Raw genomic sequence first — 27,529 nt, forward strand, 5'->3', positions numbered from 1 at the left:
ATTGATTAAAGCTTCATACCAAAGAAACTGTATCTTTCTGAGCTTAGAAGGAGACTGGATTGGTAATGTTTTAATGTTCTCATTTGGCAACTTTAACTTTGGTGGTAGGTTTTGGGGATTTTTTTTGACCTGTGTTGCCCATGTTGGTACGATCAATCTAAACAGTTGTCCAATGTAGTTATAAGGCGAGGATGCTCCGACAGTATTTGACATTTCAATAATATACATTTCAATTACCTTTTATGCTTGCATGAATTCTAAGGCATATGTATTTCTAGTTATATACTGAAACAGTTTAAAAAAAAAGACAGTTGAAAGACAGGTATTTTCAGTTGTCAATGGGGGAAAAAATGTTTAGAGAAAACAAGAAAGAATACAGTAACATTTAAAATTAGGCTAAAAATATCTGTGGCAGTTCATACATTGTTAATATGCACACTTGTTCCCTGGGGAGGGGGGGAAACAAAACCAAAACCAAACAAACAGTTTTAGCTTTTTATTAGATGAAGTAGTGATAGCAATATGCACAACCTTGTTATGCTTTTGTTAAAGTGAAACCTCTGTATTAGTAACTTTAAGTGAGGTGGACAGGATGAATGGTCATTCAGTCAAGCCTTAAGACTCTTTTCTTCTCTTAAGAAACAACATTTAATTAAGCACTTGTATTCTTAGCACAGTAGTGCAAGTAATGAAAAAAATTAGAAAACCCTTTGAAATTATATGTGAAGAGCTGCACTTTTAGTTTCCAATACCCTGGCTGCTGAGGCTGAATACAGCCTAATGATTTTTTTAAAAAATACTTTAAAGTGTTAATCTCAGTGTTCAGTTGCCTGATCAATTTACTAGATTTTGGGTGACCTGTAACTGCCATGAACATGTTCTATTTGTAGTAAACTCAAGGTAATTTTGACTAAATTGAAGGGGTATTTAAAAAGCATTCTCCCTCTTGATTTTCATGATGGAAGAGCTGTTGCAAAGGCAATGAAATGCTTGGCTGACACAGGGTAACTCAGGCATCCGAATCCTGAAACTCAGTTAAAAATCATTTTGGCAAAAGTGGTGACTTCAAAATGAACAAAACCAAAAGCAGTATACATTCATTCTGCTTTATAGGTGGACGTTAGCTGTGCAACTACCTTTATGACCAAAACCGGCAAATTCTGCATGGACAATGTCTAATGGGAGAGGAAGTGAGGGACGTGGAAGAGCTCACGGCACCTTGATCTCTTAATTCCCACTCTTTCTGTCAGGTCACAGCAGTTTTTCAGAGATTTCCATTTTTACTGTGCAAGTTTTCTACTTGTGTTAATTACAGTACGTGCAGGCTTATCTCAGAACTCACTCCCTGCACTGGCAGTTGACATTTCACTAAAAGTTTATCTGGGAACTCTGAAAACAAAACAACAGATAAGCTAAAGGATGAATGTCTGTTTTGATGCAGGGGATAGCTCTTTAAAACTCAACTGTGGTTCATTTTTTGAGTTATTATAAATTTTCATTATTAAGAAAAAAGCAGCTTTGATTTGCAATTAATTGCACTCCAAAGCTTTCTGTGGAATTAAACTTTATTTTTCAAAACTCAGTTTTGACTGTCATGCTTCTGAATTCAAGTTGTTCTAAAAGTTACTAAATTTCAAACTTTTAATCATTACCTTTTCAGTGCATAAAAATTCTTATAAATCAATTTTTTTTTCAGTTTTTGGTCTGTCTTATCGTTGATAAAGCAATGATAGTCTGTTCTAAATATTTTTGTTTACTGACTGTCTTTGAAATTGCAGTTGTAAAATTAAACCAGTAAATAAGTTGATACATTTTGTAGTGTTTGTAGAATCTTTGGAGTTTCTCAAAACTGCACAAATTTAGGATTTTTGGTTCAATGCACAGAATTTCAACAATTTGGGGGGGGGGGGGGTTGCAATACCAGTGCAATCAGATTGTGAAGGTGTTTGATGCTTCAGTTGCTATAAAAAATTATAACGTTAAAATGAAAAATCCCACAATTAGGTGTTACAAGAAATTTCTGGGTTCCTCTGAAAACACTGTTTGTAATGGAAGTGTCATATGAGATGCAGAAAGAATAGATAAACTAAACATGCTTTGGGGGGAGGAAAAAACCTGGGTTTGTTTTTCAAAAAACAAAAAGTGATCATTATGAAGGAATATGCTAGTGAAGAACTGAATACAACTGAAAGATCTGCATTGTATGCATGTACTTGTTGAAGCAGCTTTGGAAGTAGAAGATACACATTTTCAGTATATTAGTATATTTGTGTATTATTTCTTTTTTTTCCAGGCACTGGCCCCTTCAGCCTTTTTACTGGAGTTGCTTTGAGGCAATACTGTAGTTAGTCCAAGGCGCTCAAGGCACAGACTGAAGTGATATAGCATACTTAAAGTCTTTCTGCTCTTCTGAACCAGATTTTTTTTCCCTTCTAAATGCAGATTTATAAAGCCTGCACTACAAGAGGAACAAGGAAAGGATTTTAGTGAAGGTACTTCCTGATCCTGAAAAAGTCAGGGGGCTTCAAGCCCATCTTGGACTTCAGAACACCTCACAACTTTGTGGTAAAAGAAAAATTTAAAATAGTGCCTTTGGACTTAATCCTTTTATCCTTAATTGGAGAGTAGTTATGTGCTCCAGATTAGGATATGTGTGCCACTAGAATCCATCCAAATCATAGGAAGTATGTGTATCTGGCATATGTAGTAGGTACATAACATTTTAAAAGTCTTGTCTTAGGTTGATGTTGGTTTTTTGTGTTCTCAAAATTTATAGTTCTTGCTGTGCTGTTGTCTGTGTTTATCGTGAATGCTGTTTTCTTGAGGGTGTTCCATGGTTTGTGCTTGAGAAAACCACACAAAGGTCCTGTTTCCTGTGAGAGTAGAGGGATGCAATATGTACCTATCATCTGCCTAATTCTCTGCCTTTTGCATGAGCAATGGATATTATAAAGATATATCTGTGGACTTATAAAAAGATAATTGATAGGAATGTGTGTGTGTGTGAGTTCTCTCACCTTTATTAATGAATCTAAAGTTTGACTTTGGGTTTGTCATTAGGAAGGGCATTCCTGGAGTGATTCAGAATTCTGAAATGTCAAGCTAAGATAATGGACCTTTTTTTTTTTTTTTTAAAGTACAGTATCATTGTTTTTAATTATTTGTATGTGAATCAGAACTGTCAGCCATTACTGCTTTTAGAAAGAATGTGTAATTTTAACATTATAGCTCTATTTCTAAACTGAGCATTTAGCTTCCTCTTCGAATGCTGTTATAATGATAGCATAATACTATTTTGTGTTAGTTGCAACTCTGCTGAATTCTTGTGAATTTACGTATTTATTGATAGTATCTCTTTTTTATTTCTTGATGTCACCAGTTTGATTTTATAATGAAAAGCTGATCTGTGGATAATAGATTCTGTTTCCACCTTTGCTTTTATACCTTATGAAAGAAACACAGATTTATATTGTGTGGTTGTAGCTTCAAGTTGAGATTGGATTCCTACTAATTCTTCTGCAGGATTTTTTTCATAAACTGGAAAAGATGTCTTATTTAGGAAGAGGCAAAAATCTTTATATTTGTTCGTATATGATAATATTTGATTATATATTTTCAAGATTAATATTCTACTCTGTAATAAACAGTTTAATTGGATTATAAGAATTGCTGCTTAGATGTAAATTGATTTTTTTTTTTTGTTACATCTGTGACAGTATTGATAGTCCCAAATTCGGATTCTTAAATTTACAAGAAGTTTAGCTGGATGTGATGCAGAGGACCATATTAGCATTATTTATCTTATCCAGTTAAGTAAGCTGAAGAATCTGCTTAGACTTTATCCAGTCAATGAAGAGCCCCTTGGGAAGGTATCAGAATCTTCTTTTGGGGAGAACTTGCTTTTCTCTGACTATATAGAGGAGAACTGTTTGCTTAACTTGAATTTTTATTAAACCACCCATATTCCCACTGCCCCATATTTCATGTTCACATCTGACTGTTTATCTGAGACTGCAGCTTTTTAATCGTAAGGTTTTCCTCACAAAGGACTTTTTTATTTAATTAGATGTCTAGGATTGTATAGCTACAAATGCTAATGGTTTCAGCATCTACTGTATCTGGGAGGAAGTGTACATTAAAGCTGTAGCAATTACTGAAAATAAGCGTTGTAATATAATTACGTGTGTTGATGCAGTTTAAAGCACACTTTTGCTGTAGTTTCATTTGGTGCTCTGAGCTTAACTTGGTATAGCTTTTTGTGAAAGTTCATTCTCACAATGTGAGGATTAAATTTAAAAAAAAACCACTAACCCAAACAGGAATATTTCTATTTGTATCAATCGTGCTAATAGAGTAGAATGTAAATAGATTATAAAATTTGAAGTCATAGTGGGAACAAACACTCTATATAGGATTAGAATTTAAAACTATCTTAGTAAACTGGAGCCAATATTTTGTAGTCAAAGAATGAAATGAAGCAGGCAAGTGGAAGTATTGCACACCACATGGAAAAATAATGTGGGGACTAACCAAATAGGCATTAGTGAAGCAGAAAAAGACTAGACATTACAGAAGATCAGATTGAGAGAGTTACTTGTATGGTGTCAGAGGCTATTTTGCTTTTGGATGATTTAAATGGAAATGTTCTGTGTTAAAATGCAGCTGAAATAGTGTGCTACACTTAGAGTGATGAAGGCTTCATCAAAAATATGGTATCTAGTTTTAGAAAACATACTTTGAGAGATGTGACTTTGAGAAGGCTTAACAGGAAAATGAGAGTACTAAGTTGAAGAAAGCGACCAAAGAGATGTTGAAAGAGTATCATCTGTTTGGTTTGAAAAGGCTGATAATGAGGAACATAAATCTATAAATACATACAGGTTTGTTGCAAAGAGAATCAGTTGCATTACTCTTGCAGTGGAAAAAAGCAAGACATAACTAGAAGAAATGTTGTTTAATGTAAATTAATTAAAAATTTAATTGTATATTAGCAAAATGGGTGCTTGAGCTGCAGAACAGTATAAACAGTTTTGGACATTTTCAAGAGTAGTGATTGCAGCATTTGTCAAAGGTTGTCCTGCTGATTTCTCATTCTGGGTAAGAGGTGAAACTACAGCAACCTTCTAGTCCACTGTTTTTTTAATTAATATCTAGATTTTCCTTTTGTCTCTTGAATTTAGTCCTGAGAGTCATAGCAAAACAGCATATTTTGCAGTACCCAGCATGGTCTAAGGTTATAGGCTAGTCTGTTTTGTACATACTGTTTTTATTTGACCAACTGCAATAAACGAGCAAAGTGGACTGGTTTAAGGCATACAAGACCTTCCAGTGACCTGAAATGTTACTTGGTGTTTGTATGAGAACTAGTTGCTCTAATGAGAGAACAGCTCTGCTTACAACTGCTGTCCCTAATGCACAAGCACAGCAATTTATGCTCAGTTAGTCATACAGGCAAAAGGAATTTTCTGTTTAGGATAAATAGGTTTTTTTTCCTCTGACAGATGTTATTTTGGTACTTGGCAGATCTGCTATAAAAGGAGGAGTGTTTCTGTATCGCTTTTGATGAAAGAGCTGTCTGAGTGCCGGGTATGTTAACGGTTTTACACATTAAATAATGTTTGCAGAGTAATACATTATTTTTTTTTTTTTTACTATGGATAGGTAGGTTTCTGATGAGGTGAGAAGTGTTGAGTAGAGTAATAACTACTTACATTAGTAGCAACAGATCAGTTCTCTATAGGAATGCAGGGGTCAAGATACTTCCTAATAATGGAAAATTCTGGATTTTGCCTCTGCCTCTCACCCTGCCCCCCCATATATGTAGCATATATGGTATATGTATATGTATGTATCTAGTTATATTTATAAAAGAAATATCCTAAGTCCCTAACACCAGATTTCTGTAAATTAGTTGGTATGATTTGACCTGGAAGTGTATTTTTCCTTCTGGAAAAAAAAAACAAATTCTAATGCAGAATTAATCCATCTTATGGGTATTAGTGATTTTGCTTCCTTTCTGAATATAAACGAAGAAGAAAAAAATTATTTTTGGATTATTGGACAAGTATCCATGCATATCTCTTAAAAAATACATTAAATAATTCCTCAGGGGCTTATGGACTTTTTAACTCAAAGTTAACTGACAAATTGATTTCCACATTCTTTGTTTCCTCATTTTTTGGTAGGGTTTGCCACTATTAAAAGAAAGTTGTGAGCCAAATGTCATTGATAATAGTTCAAGATACACAGAGGCTTAGAGTTCAGTGTTTTGAATAACATGTATTAGAAAAAGTATAATTTGGATGAAATCAGGAGAACTTTTTACATTTCAGAAATAAATATTCATGTGGCAGAGGGGAAAATGAGGATGCTTTTAAAAAATACTTGTAGAATCAAATTTTCTTTAAAACAAGCATGAATCAGTCTTGAATACCTTCAGAAACTGGACTGGCCACGTGATTTTCATGCATGAAATTTTGAATGACTTTGTCCAAAACTTTCTCTGTTACCAAACTGTCTTGCTAAATAAATTTTGAATAGGACTGAAAGCTGTCTTGAAATGCTGTGAAACATACAGTTTCTAAAGCTCAATTTAGTGACTGATAGAAGAGCTGTAGAAAAAAGCATTAATCTTCTGTCAAGGAGAGTGTCATAATCATAAGCCTGCACAGTTGGCTTTTGATTAGTCTTGTTCCTAAAGAAATATTAAGAACATGGCTTGAGATACTAGAAAATGTCTAATTTTTGAAGAACTGGAGGAGCAGCGTGACCACATGATTTCAGATGATACCTTTAATCCCTTTTTAAAAAAAAAAAATGAAGTTGATTAAAGGACACTTCAAGTTGTATGTATGGCATTTATATGGCTTTTTTTTTTTTTTTTTTTAAAGCTTCCAACATATGGCAGAAGTCACATAATTCAGATTTTTTTTTAATGGTATTTTTGGCAGCTAGCATGGCAAGAGGTGCTTTACGCAGTTTAAATACTAATCCCCAGTTCGTTTCCACCTCGTACACATCAGTGTTTACTAATTAAACAATCTTACTATCTACTGACTCTTCTCACATATTTCAAAGTAATTTTTTCTTGCATATTTTCAGATATGGAACAATTTGAATTCTCTCCTGGCCACCCATTTGATGTCTGGAGAGTTTTTATTGTTTTATTGTCCCAGTGAGATGAGTCTGTTTAGAGAATTTCAGATTTGTTTAGAATTCTAAAATCTTAGTCCATCAAAGTCCATCAACTGCCAAGATCTCAGAATACCTTTGAGTTGAATTCTGGTTTCTAACCCACCAGTCTTCCTGGTGATTTTTAACACATGTAGAGTTACTTCAATTCCTTTTCTTTAGGGCTTAAGGCATTTTAATGTGTATTCATGATTTTTCCCTCCCTTTCACTCCACCCCACCCCACCCACCCCCCCATTTAACATTTCAGGAGAATTTACATGCTTCTGTTTGTTCTTTTTTGTTTTTTCAGTGGAAGACCATTGATACAGTATATCATTTCGCTTTGTGGCTTGTATCTTTCTCAATTTGGATGTACTTGTAGCAGTTTTGCTTTTTTCACCACTTAGCTGTTTTTTAGCTTAGCCTCTGTAACAGAAGAGGGAAAGAAACTAACCAGCTTCGAAGGTGCTGTTCATGTAACTGCATTGAAATTGTGCATAAGTGCCCAGAGAACTGGTTCTGATGAGCTATAATGGGAAACGCTCTAATCTGTCTGCGAAGGTTTGTCAGAGAAATTCTAGTAAAATTGGTCAGTCTCAGCTAGAGTGCCTCAAGGAATTGGGTCTCAAAGCGAACTTGAATAAAAGTCCTCCACTAAGCAATGAAAGCTGTTCTAAGCTGTCCTGAGTCCAAGTGTCTTGAAGAGGTGGTTTTCTGAATAATCCTTTGTCATTGATGATCCTCTGACATTTACTAGTAAGGAGTTCCAGTTTCTCACATTAGTTGAACGCATCGCTTGTGAAGGCAGCATTGAATGAACTTTAAAAGAAAAGGTAATTGTGTTGCGGGTGTTACCAGTAAATGTGTGTATGTATCAATATATATGTATGCCCATATGTTTATGCACATCAGTGAGACAAAAAAAGGTGGTCTGAAATAATGTAACTTTTCAGTTTAAGAAATGAAATTTGCAGTAGCATTCTTCTAGGAGAACAAGATTAAAGTGGTTGGAGATCTGAATCAGCTTTATTCACATTTTGCCTGTGAATATAGCTACACCAGTTTACATATTTTCTTGATAATTTAATAAAGAAAGTATTTGAAATAAGAATGGAAGGTGGCTTTTTTCAGCTCTGGCTGAAAATGTTTCACAGCAAGTTAAATCTTTACTACAGGAAAGACTAGTAAAAATATTCTTTGATGCTTGAATGTACGTATTTAATAGACAAGTTTATTAATGGCATATGGTAGGTTATATAAGGAAAATGATCATGCTTGTATGAATAAAAGATACTCGTTCTGGGTTTCAGAGACCCAGAAAAGTATGGGGTAAAAAAATTCAAGGTATATCTTTCCAAAAGTGTCTGAAAAGCAGGTGGCAGGATTTGCTTTTCTGAAATTGCAAATATTTGCATATCAGAGATGCATCCAATTCAGGATTAAGAGCTCAAATCTGCACCTGTTTCTCATTTTTTGAGGAGCTGAGAGCAGTTTACTCCTGCTCCCATTGCTCAGATGGAATATGTGGTCTGTGTGTGAGTAAATTGGTTGTGGTTTTATCTGTAGAAAGTTATATGATTTCCTTTTGTTTCAATACAGTTTATATTAAAATAGTGTCAGAATTCTTTGATTTCTTGAATAAGTGAAAGAAACAATGGCTGACACTTGGCCATAATGGTGTTTCTAAAGTAAAATATTTTGGGCAAAATTTTTCATCTGGATTTTACCACTAGGCATTAAAACCCCTCCCCCTTTATTTGGACAAAAGATGTGAGCTTTTGTAGTTTTCTTGATGCTGTTGCCAAAGACCAGTGATCTGAATAATGAAAGGAAAATAATTGCTTGCTGCTTCTGAAAGACAGTAATATTCATGTTTTTGCCTTAAAATCTGGAATAGAAAACCTTTAAATATTGTCAAGTTGCTTCTCTGTGTAATGTCACCACAATACATTAAGTAGTTGTACTCTACATTTGTGGATGACATTCTTTGTAATGATACAGCTTAAGTGAAGTGTAGTTCTTTTGTTTCATAGAGAATTTAAAATATTTATAGTGGGATGTTATTTAAGGGTGGGAGTTGAATGATACTTCAGAAGTAATGTGATTTAGTTACATTAGTCACTGCTTTTGTATATGCACAAGAATTATATCTTACTGAGTATAAATACTTCAGTCCTGCTGAAATAAATTTTGCAAACAAAATACTAGCATCTAGGCAAAATTCCTGCATTTCAACTGCTGAAAATCTGCCCTGTCATTACTAGCTTCGTCTGACTGCCTTATTACTCTACATACACATAATGCACTTACAATACATTGATTCAAGAAGGTATAAAACATACGTACCTTGGTACAACAATAGCTTTGTTTTATCCAAATATAAAAAATAAAAAAAAAATAGTCTGGTGAAATATGATGGTAACATGGCAGTTCCTAAGGTCTTTTGTCATGGGTAAATTCGTCATGCGACTAATTAAAGTTGTGAAACGTGTTTATATCAATGGAAAGGTGAACAAAGTTTCTGGAAATATTTTTACATGAATATGTTCTTTGGCAGATAATTTAAATTTAATGAGGATGTATAGCATTACTAGAAATGAATTGTATGCATAAGGTAGCATTTTACTTGGAGGCATAAGAATTGAGGAATTCCACTGTATAGAAAGAAAAGATGTTTGTAATGTTCTATTGAGGGATGAGAATGATGATTTATTCTGAGCTTTGGTGTTGGATCATCTCTTAGATCTGTATTGTTTCTGACACTGTTCTTATGCTCTTCTTTCACAGTATATGAGGAGTTCTTAAAGTATTTCACTAATTTTTTTTTTTCTTTCTACTTTTTAAGGGGTCTAGACTGAGAGCAGTATTGGTTTAGTTTGGTTTTGATTCCACAACTGTTACAAAAAAATTATGTTAACATTTAAATTAAAATCTTTTCCAAAAGAAGACATCTTCAGTTAAGCAAAAGTGTAAAATGACCTACCCCAGCCTAGGGGAGGCTCTCACAAAGTCTTGCACAAGTTCTTAAAGACTCCAAAAGCTGACCAAGAGTACAGTTAACTATTGTGTTGTCTAGTAATCTAGGAGTCTTCAACATGAAACAGGGCAAAAAGCATCCCAAAGTGCTTTTGGTTGTGCTGGAAGGCAACTGACCACAGTTAGATGCACAAATACGCAAGGAAAATAGTTGTTATGCACAGAAGTCATGACTTAACAATATTTAGCAGAGGAATCTTCATCTAAGGAGCTAAAAGGAAAATAATTTTTTATGGGAAGCCCATTCTATATATGGCAGGTAATCCAAAGGTTCTTGGTAGAAAAAGCTAATATAGCCTCTGATTTTAGTTTATTCAACTAATGAGAAGTTGGAGTTGACCTTTCCTGCTGATTGTGAGGTAATAGGGTAGGAGTTAAGGGCTATGAAATTGAAGATTAACAGCCTAAGTTTGATGCAGGGAAAAAAGAGCCAATAAAAAGATAAGGGGAAAATGGTAGCCTGGTTCGTGTTCATAAGGATTCTGAGTATCCATAGAGCGAAACTGCATTTATTGAAATTAAAGTAGTGTTGCAAAAAAAAATCAAAGGGCAGGATGGAAAGAGAGTAGGTGAGATTCTTCAGCACTATAGAGAAGGAAGAATTTTCCTTGTGTATGGGTATTGCATTCATAGTTCAGAGGTGGATTAACTTAGTCTCTCTGACTTTACACCGAAATTGTGTAGAAGTCCTCTCTCTCAGAATAAGGAGGAGTTAAATTTGTACTTCCTTATTAACTCTAAGCAGTTTGCTGCTGCCTCTCAGCCCTGAAATGTTGCTCTTTCATTATTTCCAAAGTATCATCTCAGCAGTTTTGTCCACTGCCTGCCAGACTTTATGGTGCCAGGGAGACCTCACTCTCCTCTGGCATGTGTGTAGAGGAGGGCTACCCTCAGTCCATTTAGAGCTAATGTTGGAAAAGAGAAAAGATTGAAGAGTTTAGCTATGTAAGTCACTTGTTAGCAGGACCTTAGTTGTACTGTAGTGCCAGGCTAGCAAATAATGGAGCACAGAGCATCTAAATGTATGGGTAAGGAACCTGGAAGACTTACAGTCAGAATGTGAGATTATGGAAAGAGGTTCAAGCTACAGATGATGTTTAAGTTAAAAGACCTGAGTGACAGAATGAGATTTCTAGTTTGGGTGGAAGGAGACAATTCTAGATGAAGCGGTTTGATCTGTGAAGGTGGTAACTGAATTTGAAGGTTAGGATGTGAAAGGAAAAGAAAGAAAATCACTGACAAAACCCTGAGGAATCTGCATAGAAAACAGAACAGAGAATGAGGAGAATCTACTTAGAAGAAATGCCGAAGGAGTGATTTGATAAGTAACAAGTGGATATCATGGAAACTGTTGAAAGATAAGATTTCATGAAGAAGTAAACTGTGTTTTACAGTGGGAAGGGTCAAGGAGGTTGAAGATAGACTATTGGTTCTGCTGTGTATCTAAGAAGTTATTAGAAATTTTGTCAAGAACATTTTTCATTGTTAAAGACAATTTTTTTAAAGGATGAAATGAGCAGAGGGGAACTTCAGGGAACAGTTGTAAATAGTGCATTCTTTGAGCTTGGCAATGAAAAGATAGGAAATACAATGATAGTCCTACAGATGCATAAAGCACAAATGTTCTAGTATCATTTTATTTTTCTATACCATACAATATATGAACCTGTAATAAAAAAAAAAATTATGTAGGCTAATAAAGTTGCTTTATACAGTTTCAGGGCTGATTCTTTTGGTTAGTAACATAATCTGTGCTCAAATGGAAGAACAGGCATAAGATTACATAGAGATTAGTTATTCCATATGTACCTAATAAAATTATTTCAGCGTATATGCAGACAGTTGCCATAGGAAATGTTGGTAAATTATAATTTAAATAATTCTGAACTTTCCCTTATAGCAGAGAGAAACTAGTTGCTTTAAAGAATATATATCAGATATGTGTATGTACAGCAGGTTTTGTTCATTACTTGATTGTTTCTAAATTATGTTAAAGGGAAAGCAACTGTGGATAAGAATTTAATAGTTCAGCCTGAAAAATACATTTAAAATACCCTTAAATATTTCAATTGTGCTTGCAACTGTTAATAGCAATTCTTTAGTAGTTAAGATGGGAAATCAATAAGGTATTTTCAAAATTGCTTGGAAAAATAATAGCATTAAAAAAAGAAGATCTGCCAAGAATTGATGTTAAATATCCATTGTTTCCTGGTTATGTTTTGCATATTTATTTGTTGTGGTATGTACCTGTTGTTCTAACATTGTTTCAATGCTTTGTATGTAAAATTTATGTGCAATAATATTAAACCTGAAGGAGGAAGCTTGTTTGCCAAAAGATAATTTGGCAAATATGTTTTCGCAGGTACCTTTTGATATATAATCCTACGGAACAAGAGCGATTTTCAGTGGTTTCAGTCAATGTGAATTCACCCAGAGTTAAATTATTATCTCCTTTGGGAAAACCTGTTACTGTCCAGATTAGTGCTGTTTGGGATGGAGCAACTACAGTATCACATGAAGCATATCAGGTATGATACTTTAAGTAAAAAGCATTAAGGTATTTTTTTGACAGATATTGTAGCTTCACAGTTGAAGAAAATGGAAAGCATACTTCAAATATTGGCAGTTCTGTCTTCTGCAGATAATGCCATTAATTCAGTCATTTTAAGGAAAAAAAAAACCCATATATATTTAGCATTAACGTTTCTTAAACTGGTAAGTTTTTAAACTTCTGTGATATGGAGTATTACATTTAAAGGGTTAGTTTCAGCTGCATGAACAGAAAATACTGGATGTGTGTCTTTTCCCCCAACTTTCTAAAGCTGCTTTTTCCTTCAAGTGATAGTCCATATACACAATCACACAGTCTGTATGTGCTCAAGCACTCCAGCTGGAAGGTTTTGTAAGTGCAATGGCTTAAGCAGTTAGATTCTGATTTTTTTGTTGTTGTTTTGGGGTTTTTTTGTCTTCCAGTTATAGAGGCTGGATAATAATCTCCTTTACTCTTATACTCAAGCTAGACAGATGACTTTGAGTCCGCCTCTTGTTTTTGGTTTTAAACAAAGTTTCTGAGAATTTTTGAATCACACATCATTATAGAAGATTGTCCTCAATGATCATACTTCAGAAACTGTATTTTGTTAAATTCCTGGTGATACAATACTACTGTATAAGCTCTATTTTTTTACTTCCAGGCTTACAGTCTTAGTCTGATTCCTTTTGACTTGGGAGCCAAGTTGAACTTGTTTCAGGATAACATTCCTGCGAAGATAATTCAATAAGTGTGTCTCAGTTGTCCTCCAAAGGGATAATTATTGATAGTTGTTGTGGGGTAACCCCAGTAAGCAGCTCGGCCCCACACAGCTGCTCGCTCACTGTCCCCAGTGGGATGGGGGAGAGAATCGAAAGAGTAAAAGGGTGAAAACTCGAGGATTGAGATAAAGACAGCTTAATAGGTAAAGCAAAAGCTGTGCATGTGAGCAAAGTGAAATGAGGAAATCATTCACTGCTTCCCATCGGCAGGCAGGTGTTCAGCCATCTCCAGGAAAGCAGGGCTCCATCGCACATAATGGTTACTTGGGAAGACAAACGCCATCACTCCGAACGTCCCCCCTTCCTTCTTCTTTCCCCAGCTTTATATGCTGAGCATGACATCATATGGTATGGAATATCCCTTTGGTCAGTTGGGGTCAGCTGTCCCGGCTGTGTGCCCTCCCAACTTCTTGTGCACCCCCAGCGTACTCACTAGCAGAGCAGCATGGGAAGCTGAAAAGGCCCTGATGCTGTGTATGCTGAGGCCCATATGCTCAGCAATAGCTAAAACATCCCTGTGTTACCAACACTGTTGGTATCAAAACGTAGCCTCATACTACGTTGAAGACATTCAACTCTATCCCAGGCAAAACCAGTACAATAATTAACACTGTTAATTGCCTGAAGAAGAAATAAAATTGCATATCTATACCTCAAATTCTAAGCAAATTGCTTTGGAGATCTACCTTGTGTATTACTCTTCTATGCAGGTTACTTTATAGCTCCTAAATAACCAGAGACTAAAAATGAGACAGTTGCTTTATATTTTCCTATTTAAATTTGTGGATTTTTAAATGCAACTTAAGTGATAAGTAGGGTCTATGTGCACTTGATGCGCTACACACATATCTTTAATGCACAGCGAATATCCTCAGAACTGCACATCACAGCTAATATTCTTTTTTAACAAGATTCAAAATCATTGCATTAATATAACAGTGATCTTGATGCCAAGCAAATTAGAGATGCAGACATTTTTGTTTGCTAATTCTTCTTAACATGCTTCAGCTATTAATTTTGGAATGTCATTTGTAAGTTCATATTCATTTATGGAATATGGGAAAAAATTCAGCCATCCTAAAATTATTGAATCAAAAGGAGTTACTCTGAGCATAAATTTAGTATAAAAAGTTGATACTTTGATGTTTTTAGTAATGGCTTCTTCTTTGCTCCCAACAGATCTTTTTCGTGGCGCATCTACCACCTCTGGGGCTTGGAGTTTACCAGCTTTTGGAGGTTCAGAGTTCAGAAGCAGTTTTAGCAGACTATAACATATACATGAAGAACAGTAGGCAGGAGAAGCCAGACAGACTTTTCAAGATAAAAGAGATGCAGAATTCTGTGGATAATATAATCTTAGAAAATTCTTACATGAAACTATGGTTTTCTGGAATGTCTGGATTACTGGAGGTGTGTTGCATTATATTTCGAAACACTATGTTTTACTTTTTTAAGAAATTCTGTTCTTACTCGTGGAAACCTAAATGTGTCAACTATTTCAAACATGATTCTCTGTCCTTAGAAAATGAATACCAAAGATGATGGTAAAAATCATCAAATGAAGGTGGAGTTTGCCTGGTATGGAACTACAAGTAACCGGGATAAAAGTGGAGCTTATCTCTTCTTACCAGATGGAGATGCCAAGGTAAATCTTCCATTTGCAGAGAAATTCTGATCTTGAAGTAACTTGAAGCATTCTGCAAATACAGATTGGAAGAGCTAGTTTTCCCCAACACTGAAATACAGCTGTGTGGCTAGAAATAATGACATCAGTTACTGAAATGATTGGCAGAATTTCATAATTAATAACCCTAGATTTGGGTAAAAACACAGCATTAATTTTAAAGTGTAAAAATATACAGAATATTTATGATTCACCAAAAAACTTAAATAAGATGCTACCCTTGCAAGAAATCCAGTGAGATGTGACCATTCACTATCAAAAAAATAAGTTCACTTTCACTTCCTATGGTGAAAATGTATAGGTCATACTGATTCATTTCTGCATTTCTTCACTTTTCTGATTCTGAAGACTTCTTTATTGTGAATGAGGAGCTTCCAGTTCGTAGTGTAGTACTTTTTTTAGCTGATATTAGCATATGTAGTTTAATATAGTAATTAAGATACTGAGTCCCTATTGATGAATGTAAAGACAGAGTAGCAAGCAACTGTTCTGATTTAGTTGCCTAGGGTTATCAGTATTTTTGGCTGCGTAATTATTGGAGGGCAACAGCATACTCCTATTAGTTTCCAAATTGGAAATTCAGAAATGAAAGTGTTCTTACACTGACTTAATTACCATACGGAATCTACTGTACCACTTTTGGAACTGGAAAGGTGATATTTCAGAAAGCAGATGATGAGATAATGAACACTTTTAAGAAGCTAGCTAGTTTGCATCATATTTCTTCTGCCCAGTTTCTCCTGGGGAAACTTAAGTTGCATGCATAAGGCAAACTCGGAGTTCTATGTTTACTATTTCAGGAAGTAAGTAAGGGTAATCATTCTAATTTTTTTTGTTGTTGTTATATGTGTAAATCAGTCTGGAAGTGGACAGAACAGTTTACTTTCCTTTTAGCAGTCTTCTAGAAGCACACATTTTGAGGTCTGTGAGTTGGCAGTTTTAAACCATTTAGTATATTTAGTCCCATAATTGTTTGCATCAGTTATGTGCAACAGGGTTCACTTATTCTGAATTTTTAAATGTCAGTGTTTTTGATTGGTGAATACCTGAACAATATCACTTATGTTTTTTAATTTTTACCTTTCATCAGCTGCATGGTCACACTTTAGCTAATTTTATTTTAGATGCTACTTCGTCTTTTACTTATAAAAACAATAATAACTAAACAGTTACGTAATTTTAACTACACTTTTTTGCATTATTTGCTTTATAAAAATAATCTGGACAAATCTAGATAGCAAAATGCTATGGTTTGAACAGAAAAAGTCTCACGTGCCTGCAAGCACAGTTAGAAGATAAGGTACATATTGAACTTTTGTGGAAAATGAAATTAAAGTACATTTTAGTTAACATTAAAAAGGGTGGTGTGATCAGCTTTTGTAACTTTCTATACAATAAAAATGAAGTCGTCATACTTCTAAAAATTCTGCTTCATTAATATACCATAAGGCTCATTTGGCTTGCATTTTAATAACATTAATTAGGTTTTCCCACTGGGAATAACAATGTAATTCTATAGTAGTTTCTAAAACAGTTTGAACTAATGATTTCTGTCTTAAAAGAAATGCCATCTGTTCAGGGTTCTCAGTGTGAGGTGGATTGAGTAACACTTTCTAAGTCCTTGTGTAGAGTGGCGATAGGATAGGTTACAGGCAGTTTTCTTGATTTTTGGCTAGGTGGTTTTTTTTCCTATCCCTCTCACCCTATGTATTACTGCAAAATTTGCAAAGAATAATTGCTTTTAATGTTGGGTCATTTTCTTCTGGTATGAGTACAGTTATGTGTTTTCTTTGCCTTTGTTAGCTGGTTGTTTTGTTACCTGGTAAGTCTTTTGGTTCCTTTCTTTTCAGTTCTACATTACTCAGAGATTCTTTTTCTTCATCTATTTTAATCGTCTGTCTTGCGTCTGTACGTATATAGCCTTTTTGATCTTGGGTTCTTCTGCAAGTTTAATTTTGGAAACTTGGTGCTGTGACATGCTAGGCTTGCAGGCCATGACTTAAAGCCATGTCAGTTTAGAACACTTGATACACATAGTGCAGCTCTGGTCATCGGTAGGCTATTATGGGTGGAGGTCATGTTTTCTGCAGGTGATGGTCTGTGTACTAGAATGTACACGGATCTGAATTTTTCAAGAGGTTCCTTGGATTAATCATCTTTATGGCTGACATAAAACCAGCCTGGAGTACTGCAAAGAGTGCGTTCTTGCTAAGAAGTGGTAAGCCTCTAGTACCAGCACTAAGTTGGACATCAGCAGAGACCTGGCTTAATGGCAGTGATTTACGCCGTATTAAATAGAAGGTACACTGAACACCAATAACTCTTTGTCACTTCTCTGGAAGGAATAGCTGGACTTAAGGCTCCACGACACCATGGCAAATGTTGTGTTTGGTGCAGTGCAGTGCATTGCCATGGTGCAGCTAGACAGCTCACAGTAAGAACGGTCTCTGGGGTGGTGGCATAGGGTCTTGAGCATGGATGATTCTGTCCCTGCCGTCTCTGAAGTGTGAAAGTAGTTCAGTGGCAGCCTCAGGTCAGGACACCAGTGCAAAATCCAGGACAATGACACAGAGCAGAGGCTCCATGCTGCAGCTCTAGAGATAAGGCAGTGCTCCTATCATGTCTTTGTATTTTCTGCAAAATAGAACAAAAGCAAGGTACCAAGGAAAAAGACAGGCAGTATCTTAATTTTTTAAAATGTCAGTGCTGCTTAACTGATTGACAACATTATCAAGGTTTGGAAGGAAGGGACTTCCTTGGACCTCACAACAAATATAAACAAAAGCATCCTGTGTATGGAGGGAAAACATGTTTGCATCTCTTGTGATTTTGTGAAGCATGGCCAACTCCGTAAATCTGTTAGATCTGGGGGAAAAAAATCAGTATTCAATAAAATTTGAAACAGTTAAATGTCTATATTTTCTTCTATGTGTTCAAGACAAGTCAATATGTGATGACCTACTTACTAGCCATGTTCAGTATCAATAGGGAATAGAACAAAGCAGTTTTTCCAAAGAGTCAGATACTAAGTGTTTGTGGGATCAATGTGAGTGGTTCATTTTCTTGTTTTACAAATCAATTTTTCAGAATCAAAGTGGACTTTTTTTGGTAGACCCAGACTGGGAAATTGTGATTCTCCCTCAGGCAGCTGTGTCTATGCACATATGTATGCACTAGTTGCTGTAGGTACTTACGTACTAACAGAATATATAAGAAAAGATTTTTTTTTTTTTTTTTTATCCTGCAGGATCTCTAGTGCTAGAGCTTTTCTCCCTTTTTTCCTCTTCACACTTTGTCTCCATGGTTGGGCTTCCTTTACTGATGATGATCTCTGACTTGTGTAGCTGCAGCTGCTGCTACGAGCTTCAGGAAACTTTTTTCATGACAGGTCCTTTTTTAGTATGTCAGGATTACCTGTTCACTCTACTTCTCAGAGAAAAACACATATCTGAGTTACCTAAATGCTTGGCCTTCAAACCTAAGGAAAAGGTAATGGTATCTTTCTGCATTTTTAAGTGAGACTGGGATGTTGCACTGCCTCAAAAGAGAGACTATCCATTTAGAGTATCCCACTGTATCCATCTTAAGATCTTCCCTCTCAAAAAGGCAGAGGATCCTCATTCAAGCATAGTATCCTTACTTTTAATGCATCCCCTGTTTTTGCATGTCTGATAACAGGAAAACATAAATACGCAGGCACCATTATCTGGAGGGTGCTCACAATACTCAAGAATCGGCTGCCTTTGAAGTGTCTGTTCTTTCCTTGGTGCTATGTATTTTCCTCAAGCATCATATCTATCACCTAAAAATCTGCCCCACATATTGGTGGGGTTGTTTTTGGAGACAAAAGTATTAAAATGACAACCGTCTCTCTTCTGCCATGTAATTCTTAAAACACAGTTCTCAAGAGCTCATAGTATTTGCCCCACCTCCACCCCTGCCAAGCCCAGTCTAATCTCAAACCCTGACAAATGAAGGGTAATCTGCTATTGAGAAGCAACTTTTCTTGAAGTCTTGAGTTCTTTTTTAAAATCTCAGGCATATCAATAGCAATTCAGTCTGTGTTGGAAAACTTTCCTCTGGGCATAGTTTGTTTGACTTCCACACCAACAGTGTGCTGCACTGCCAGAAATTTCTAGGCTACACTAAGATGGTTAGTAGTGCTTCACTTGACTACAAGGGGAAAGACTTATTGCCCATGCTTCATGCCTTCAGGCTGCAATATGCCATGCCAGCTTCTGTGCAAGCCAGTAAACCTTTAAGTGAAGGCATCTTTCCAGTTATCTCTGCCCTTTGGCGCTTTGGCACCCAATTTGATGCCAAGTATTTTCAGATATCCTAGGGAGCTATGGGATATTATTTTGCTCCAAGTATTCTCCCTTAAAATTTCTAGCTTGCTTTTTTTTTTCCTTACTTCAAGGAGAGGTTGCATATTTCTCTTGAAACCATTGAAAAATGGTTTCTGGACCCTTTGACCTATAGTTCTGTTATCCTGTTTCTGAAAATACTGCTTTCCAGGTTCAACAAAACCTGCCACAGCAGGCTGCTGAATCTTGTACAATGGAACTCATTCCAGTGGAGCTGAGAGGAACAGATTTTACAGTGACTATTCTTTTTAACTGTTTAGGAAGTGGAATCTTGAGACTACCACTGGATATGAGACCCAAATATTTTTATTCCTGATTTAAGATCTGAGTAATCATAGAATCCTTCATGCTGGAAAGTCATTTAGTCCAAGCTCCCACTCAAAGAAGAGTAAATACTGAATTCAGACCAGTGCTTTGTCCAATCAGTGGACAGGGAAGTGGTTTGCGTCTCAGTAGTAAGAGGCCTATTTCTGAATCTTAGTCAGACTTTCACATCAAAAGTATCTTCATATTTCAGAGCTAGGACCAGGAACATTTCACAGGCCTCTGTGCATCTCACCAAGGATCTTTATAAAGATACTAGAATAATTGCACATTCAATGCCTAAAGATGTTTTCCTGCTTAAAAGCCTGATTCACTGAAATGTTTTCAGTGTGGCAAACTTTGTCAATTATCTCTTTATAGGTTCTGAACTCAATATGTCTCCAGATGACTATCAAGAAATCGCTTTCTAGGACTAGTGCTTTTCTAGGCACTAAATATGAACTAGGAGGCTTCCCTGTTCTCTCAGTACCATATTTTTTCTTCATTTTTCCTGTTTGCCCAACAATCAGGAAGCAACAGGCATCCTTGAGAACTTGAGTATACATCATATCTCCACTCTTTGTATCAGAAAGAACTTGTCTAACCCCCAAAACCACATGATAGCATGTGCCTTTGTGACTCTCCTTCTTCATTTGTTCCTTTTCCCCACACTTTGTCTGAATTAGAGGCTTGCAAACTGGTTTTGATACATTTCTCTCAATGCATGTGCTAGTGGAATCACAAATTATGATTTAAAAAAATTCATTACTTTCAGACAATATCTGCAAAATGACACTTAATTCCTTTTATTCCCTATCACCTCATCTTTCCATATAGTTCAGAATGGGAAGTATGGTTGCCTTTATCTTCAGCTGGGGAGCTGATCTGGCTACATGGGCAGCTTGGAGACTCTGGTGTGTGAATTTAGAGTTTGTGGCAATATCCCAGAACCTCAGAGCTGTTAAACTCCTCTCATTTCAGCTTTCTACTTGTATGGCAACAATGTATTTTGGTGGTAGTTGTCAATGTCACCATCATGTTTTATACTAACACGCTAAATGGAACAGAGTTCCTCCAAGTGTATATTTTTTTTACTTTTTGTTTTAAAAAAAATTACTCCAGGTATTTTTTTCTTTTTTTAATAAGTGCACAGCCTTTTGCATTCCTTTGTCACTCATCCAGCATCTCTCCATTTTGCTGGTTTGGTCCTGGATAGCTCCAGTGAGAAATGTTCTTACAAACAACAGAAATAAGCCCATAAGATAGGTGTTACTTTGCTAACAGAATGTATTTGGCAGGCTGCTGTTTGTATAAGTAGTATTCTCCTAGAAAATAATTGGCAAGGGTATTTACTCGGCCTGAAGACCTCAGGTTTCTCAGTTAATTTTCTGAGAGTTCCTTTAGCTGCTGTTTCAGTCCTTCATTGCTAACCTGAGGATCTTCATGTTGCCCTACCCTGAAGGTAGGATTTTGAAGGATTTGATTATTCCACCTTCCTGTCAGTAATCCAGTTCCTCCGTGGGATTTTAATCTAAACATATATTTCTAGGAGCGTGTAGTCATAGGTTAAATGAGTTTGTCTTCTCTACCTGTGTGTGATAGATAAGCAGATAGATAGCAATCTCTTCTGCCAGAAGAAAGGGGAAGATTCAGTCTACGTTTACTGATATTGGCAGTTTTTCATGGAAATAAGAAAGCCCAAAAGCCAGCTCAAATTCTAACCTTAAGTTCTGGTCTTCAGATTTCCTTTATCTCAGCATATTAATTTGCCTGGTTTCCATGCCCTCGTAATACCATACTCCTGTATTTCTCAGCTAGCAAATGGATTTTGCATAATAGATAACACTTGTCTGTCTTACTGACAAGATGAGACCTCTTGGAAGGATCCCATCATTTTTTCATGTCAACTGTGAAGTCCAAAAGACTATTTCCTCATTTGGTTTTTTGTACTGATTAACTGAGTGAAACATTGCTTTAAGATGATCAGTAGAAAAATCCCTCTCTCCCTAAAACAACCCATCTTACTGAAGTGTAAGCAACTATGATTCCTCTACCAAATTCCTGTACAAAGTATTCCTGTAGTTGATAGCTGTAGAGTTGCCTCTTGGAGCTCTGGCAAAGCTTTTATTAAACAGTGTTCTGTCTGAAGCTTTACAAATGAATATATGAATAGAAAGGCAGGCTTTTAAGAATTTGAAGGTCTCTTTCAGTTTCTTCTTTTATGCAATACTTCTTCAAATCTTCTCTGTGAATGTACATATAATTATATGCTCAAAGAAGATTGGATGATATGTACCTGTACTTGTTCTTCTCTGACATGTTTTGTCTGTATTGATGTAATCTTGATTTCCTCTCTTCCTCAAGATACATTTGATCTTTGGTTTCCTTGCTTGAGAAGAGCATGCTCTGTCCTTCTTATGACATTGCTACATACAGCAGGAGGACAGCCACCCTCTAAGAGCTTTCTGCTTAGATCCCTCTGAATAACATGTTTTTTTGAGGGTTTTTTTGGTTTTTTTGAGTGAAGTCTATTTATTGCTGTTGCTCTATAGTAGTAGTTGCATGTGTTGTATTTTCTTTTTTGGCTTTGTACACGCTTAATATTTAACTCATTTTTACCTTTGTAGCCGTCCATATATTTCTATATAGTGTATACAGTTCAGTTTGGGATCAACTGTTTAAAAAAAAAGCAGCATTCTTTGCTTAGCCGAGACTCAAAATACTGTGACTACATGGGAAATAATTTTCTTCATCTCTTTGGTTTGACTGTGGATATTCAAAGTTTCTGCTAGTCTTTGAGAGACATTAGTAAGAAGCCAATGTCCCTCTTGAGGCTTTTTAATGGTTCCCAGCTCTACTCTGCATTTCAGGGGGCTCCCCTGGCAATGGTAGCTGCTTTTGATGAAGAAAAAGCTTCCTCTTTCACTTTCAAACGGATATGCAAACTGATCCACAAGACAGTGTAGACGCAGCTTTCCTCATGCAGTGTGTACCACTGATACAGTAATCTGTGAGCAAACCAAACAGACAGTTAAACCATCTGCCACAGATTATGAAACTACAGTATTTGATTACTGGTTACCAAGTTTAATTTTGCTAGCAAAAAAGCTCAATCCAGATGTTTGCAATATTAATACATTACTGTGTTTGTCTGTAGGCCTTGTATTCCTTAATCCTCATAAAATACCTGTGAGATATGTAGTGAGGGTTATCCTAATTTTTTAGCTAAAGGAAAAGTGAGGCTCTGAAGAGAAGTTGCTGAATTTCAGATTAGGAGTAATTTTTTAATTCCCAGTTTTTAGACTAGACTTAGATATAGAACAGTTTAAAAAAATTAAAAGACTATTTAATATTTGTTAAATACTTTGATTTATTGACACTACTTTTATGCAAAACTTTCAAAATAATTATTCTAACTTTCTATTTTCTTTTTGTAGCCTTATATTTTTACAGATCCACCTATCATAAGAGTTGCTCATGGAAGGATTTTCTCAGAAGTTGTATGTTTTTTCCACCACGTGACACATACCATGCGACTGTATAAAGTCCAGGGTAAGAGTTGTGAAATTCTGTCTCTCTCAGCAGTTATTTTTCATTACTACGGTCTTGGATCCTACCTGACTTTTTAATGTTTAAATGCACTTCTGAACTAGTACAGAATTCATCAGACTGAAGTCTTTACTGGGTCCAGTGCACCATGATCCCTTTCTGAGCATCGTGCTAGTCATTAAGCTGGCATGCTTATACTCAACAGATTTGTTGGAGATACCTCTCAGTATTAGAAAATTTTATAGTATAAATTACCTACAAGGGGGTCCCGAACACTGGGTCATTTGAATGCTGTAGGTAGCTGTAAATTATGAAAATGAGAAAAAAAATTTTAGAAATATCTTGGCAATGATGTAAAAATGTAGTTTCTTTCATAGCTTCAAACTTACTGATGGAGGTACAATATCTTCTCTAAAGTCACGAAGAATATAAAGTTATTTGTTAGTGGCATTAATAGTGAAATCTGGTTTACTCCACAACTGTAGGCATGCTTTAGTTACCTGTGAGCTTCCTCTTTATGTACTTTATCTGCTTGGAAGAGCTTATGAGAGAATGGGCTGTGTCTGTTGAGAGGCACCAGCACTGAACACCAGCTTATTGACTCTTAGGACACAACTTCATACCAGTTTTGCTTGCTTTTCCTTCAGTAGGGCTTTCATTTGTTGTTTCTATACTGTTCAACTACTGATTTCCAAGAAAATTCTAAGAAAACAGTAACTTTGGGAACTTTGTACCCTTCCAAACTTGATGATTAAATTGGCCAGTGAAAAAGATAAAAGAGGGAGGAAATTATGGTGCAATTGTATAAACTTACTTTCCTGTAGAAACTTGACTTAAAATGCTTAAGTGTATCTTTTTCTAATTGAAGTAGGAAACATACATTTTCAGTTCATCTATTTGTATTTACTCTGCTGGAATTTTTCTGAAATACAGAAGCATTGGCTAATATTTTCAACACTTGACAGAACTTAAACATGTTTTGTATTAGCATTACTTTTACTGTAGGTATCAAAATTGTCTGCATGGTTTTTAAAATCTTACTTGTCATATTTTTAATTATTTTTCTAAACACTTCAAAAACAAATGATGGAGCTATAAGTGCTTTGAAAGTCTCCCTTGCTCTTTTCCTTATTCCTTTTAGGTTTCAAAAATAGTATTCCCAGCAATACCTACTTTACAGTCGCACAGAACTGGTCTCTTTGATTTTTTTTTTTTTTTTTTTTAGTTGTAATATATATAATATAGAACTAAAATCGATTCTGATGCCTCATTTTTTATGGTATAAGTGTATACTTTGAAGTTTGAAGTTGTTAGAGTTTACCCATATGCCATATACTGATCAGAGTTCAGTTGCCAGCTCATCTGATACAGTAATTCTAGATCAAACTCTAGATCACGTTCCTTATGAATACAAACCAAGATGTTGTACAGTAATTTGTTGTTGAAGATCCTGAGGAAACGTTTATATTCAAGATTATATTTTTTGTTTTTATGTGACCAATATGTAAAATAGGCTTAGATGAAAAAAAAGATACCTTGAGGTCAAGATGTACTAGGTTGTCAAAAATGTGAAAAAAAAGTTACTTTGCTCTGTGGGTTTCAGTAAATTAAACTTCTTAGCAAGGAGGGAACTTATATAAGGAGGGTGTTTATTGTAGTGAAGGGGAGGGAAAAAGCCTGAAAAGTGTCTCTTTTGGTTAAGGTGAGGTAGTTTGGTTTTTTTAAAATGGATTTCTTCGTAATACTCCTTTTTCTTTAATTTGTTAGTAAGTGCCTACTTCCATTTCACAGTTCACAGAAAACAAGTTGTCAGTGAAAATCACTTGCCTGCCAATTCCTAACACATAAGTTTATCTTTCATTGTCAGTGCACTATCTAGGTTTTTTCCTCTTCTTTTGACAATTTTTAATTCATCTCACTGTTTCAATACTTACAGCATTGAGTATCCAGTCATCATGGTGAAGTCCTGTACCACGTTTCCAGCTTTTTCAAGGAAAAGTGATGCAATTATTTTATATGTTTTGTCTGTTTTCTTTTATGGTGTGTTTTTATTTTAATTTCTTCATATGAAATGGCCTTTTTCAAAGTTTAAAAATTGATGACTATGCATCATTGTTTTACTGAGGTCTGTTCCCTGGGCTTTGTAAGGGAAGTTATTTACATAGCATTACATCAATTAAAAGAAGGTATCTTGAAGTCTTACTAGATATGTACAGTAACAAAACATGTGGAGAGAAATAAGTATGCGTATGTGTATACATACATTTTGTTTTTAAATGAAGACCTGATACTCCTGTTGTAACCTACCTGCTTGTCAGGAAGTGGCAAGCCTGATCATGTGACTAATCCAACTGTTGGACACTACTTCCGAGTCCTACTGCAGCAATTTTGGTAAAACACTGCTTTTTCCACTTCTGGCTTTAGAATTCTGTTGATTTTGAGCAGAAAATACTCTGGCTTGACAACTCTGTTCAGTAATTGACGAATGAGTGATTTTCCATTGGCATCTGTTTTTGTTATCAGCATGATTTTGTTAATCTTTTTATCAGAAGCTTCTTACGTTTCATTATCTTCATAATTATATTTTTATATTAACTCAAATTATGCAATACAAAAGAGCTGAGAGTAATAAATGGTCTGGTCATTTTAAAATTGTAAACTAAAATATTGTATCCTTGTTCAATGTACTTGTATTTTAATAGTCCTACTTTAAAATAGTTGGAATATCTATGACTAAGACCATCAAAAGTGGAGCGTATAGATCCACTTTTTCCAGACTAGGTCTGGGAAAATAGAAGTAATTACCTAAACCAAATGTTTTTTGTTTAGCACTATAGCATAATAGCCATTGGTAAATGTTAACTTTTTAACAGTTGCTGGTACTGCTGCAGGTGGCATTCAGATTTTAAAAAAGATGAGGAAACAAATACAGAGCTTGACATCCTCCTCATTCAAGTGACAAAATCACAACCTTGACTGCAGTATACATACTAAAAACTGAAGCGGGCGGACACTTCCAGCATTCCATTGTGTAAAGGTTCAGAGCGTTTCAGAATTTGACAAAGACCTTCTTAAGGAAACTATTCCAACGTGCTCTTAAACAGAACTGCTAAAAAAATTTGAAAACTCTATGTGTAGAAAGAAAAAGAGGTTGTCCTAACCTCTGTCTATGTGCTTAGGAATGTAGGAATTTTATTTGAAGGTATTTTGTCCTTCTGCAAAAGATCCTACAGTTCAGGAGCCCAAACTGATGAGCATGCCTCTGGGTCTTGTGAGTTGACATACAGTGAACTGTTGGGGAAAAAAAAAGTATTTAGTATCTAAGATTTTTAAATACTGCCTTCAGGTTTTAAAGGACTAAGTTGGTTAATCAGTCCCTCACTTTCCACCGTCTTCTGTTTACAATCCATCAGACAAGCACAATGTAATTTCATCTCACTACAAAGAGAAATTTCATATCTCTGTTCTGCTTGGCGGAATTCTTTTCATAATTGTTAGTCCCATTAGACTACAGAAAGGATAGAAGTGGTCATGCTGAATGATGGTATGATTCCAGTCCAAACTGTGTCTCGAACTGTTTGAAAAGGTCAGGTTATTATTCAAGGTATTTAATTTTCAGTGCCAGGCACTGTAGAAAAAAATCTCACTGAACAGCTGTCTGCATTTTCAGATACTTAATCCTTCTTTTAATAAATAGACATCTTTTCCCTGTCGACAAAGACTTGTGTCCTGGTTGTGGTCATATCAGTGTGCGGTTTCTTAATTCACTGTCCTTAAGGACAATTCTCCCTGTTTTGGTTAAAACAGCTGACCAGTTTCCTGCTTAGTGGAACAGTTGCTGTCAAGAAGCTGGTAACTTCATTCTTGTCTGTGAATGGCAACAGACAAGTTGAGAAGCGAATGGCTAGGTCTTGTTCCAGCATATTAGCTGCTGCTAAAGACAGCACTTAACAGTTGTGAGCTGTTTCCTACTGATTTACTGGAACCCACATTGGTTCTTACTATGAATTGCTTCTGTTCTACTTCAGTGAAGGTTTCAGACTGTGTATTCAATGAGTACTGAATTAGAAGTACTACTATTGCGTATGGCATATAACTGAACTGGC

The 27,529-nt window shown here is 35.6% G+C and overlaps 1 protein-coding gene across 1 annotated transcript in view; it reads left to right on the forward strand.

The window, feature by feature from the left end:
* Positions 1 to 27,529, forward strand: part of MAN2A1 (mannosidase alpha class 2A member 1) — a 126,780-nt gene that overhangs the window by 70,651 nt on the left and 28,600 nt on the right. Inside the window, exons 13-16 of the mRNA XM_076361867.1 lie at positions 12,571 to 12,736; positions 14,700 to 14,930; positions 15,043 to 15,165; positions 23,312 to 23,426. Of these exons, the coding sequence (XP_076217982.1) occupies positions 12,571 to 12,736; positions 14,700 to 14,930; positions 15,043 to 15,165; positions 23,312 to 23,426 (635 nt within the window). The remainder of the gene's footprint in view (positions 1 to 12,570; positions 12,737 to 14,699; positions 14,931 to 15,042; positions 15,166 to 23,311; positions 23,427 to 27,529) is intronic.

This window comes from Aptenodytes patagonicus, chromosome Z (genome assembly GCF_965638725.1).
Source record: "Aptenodytes patagonicus chromosome Z, bAptPat1.pri.cur, whole genome shotgun sequence".
Lineage (NCBI taxonomy): Eukaryota > Metazoa > Chordata > Aves > Sphenisciformes > Spheniscidae > Aptenodytes > Aptenodytes patagonicus.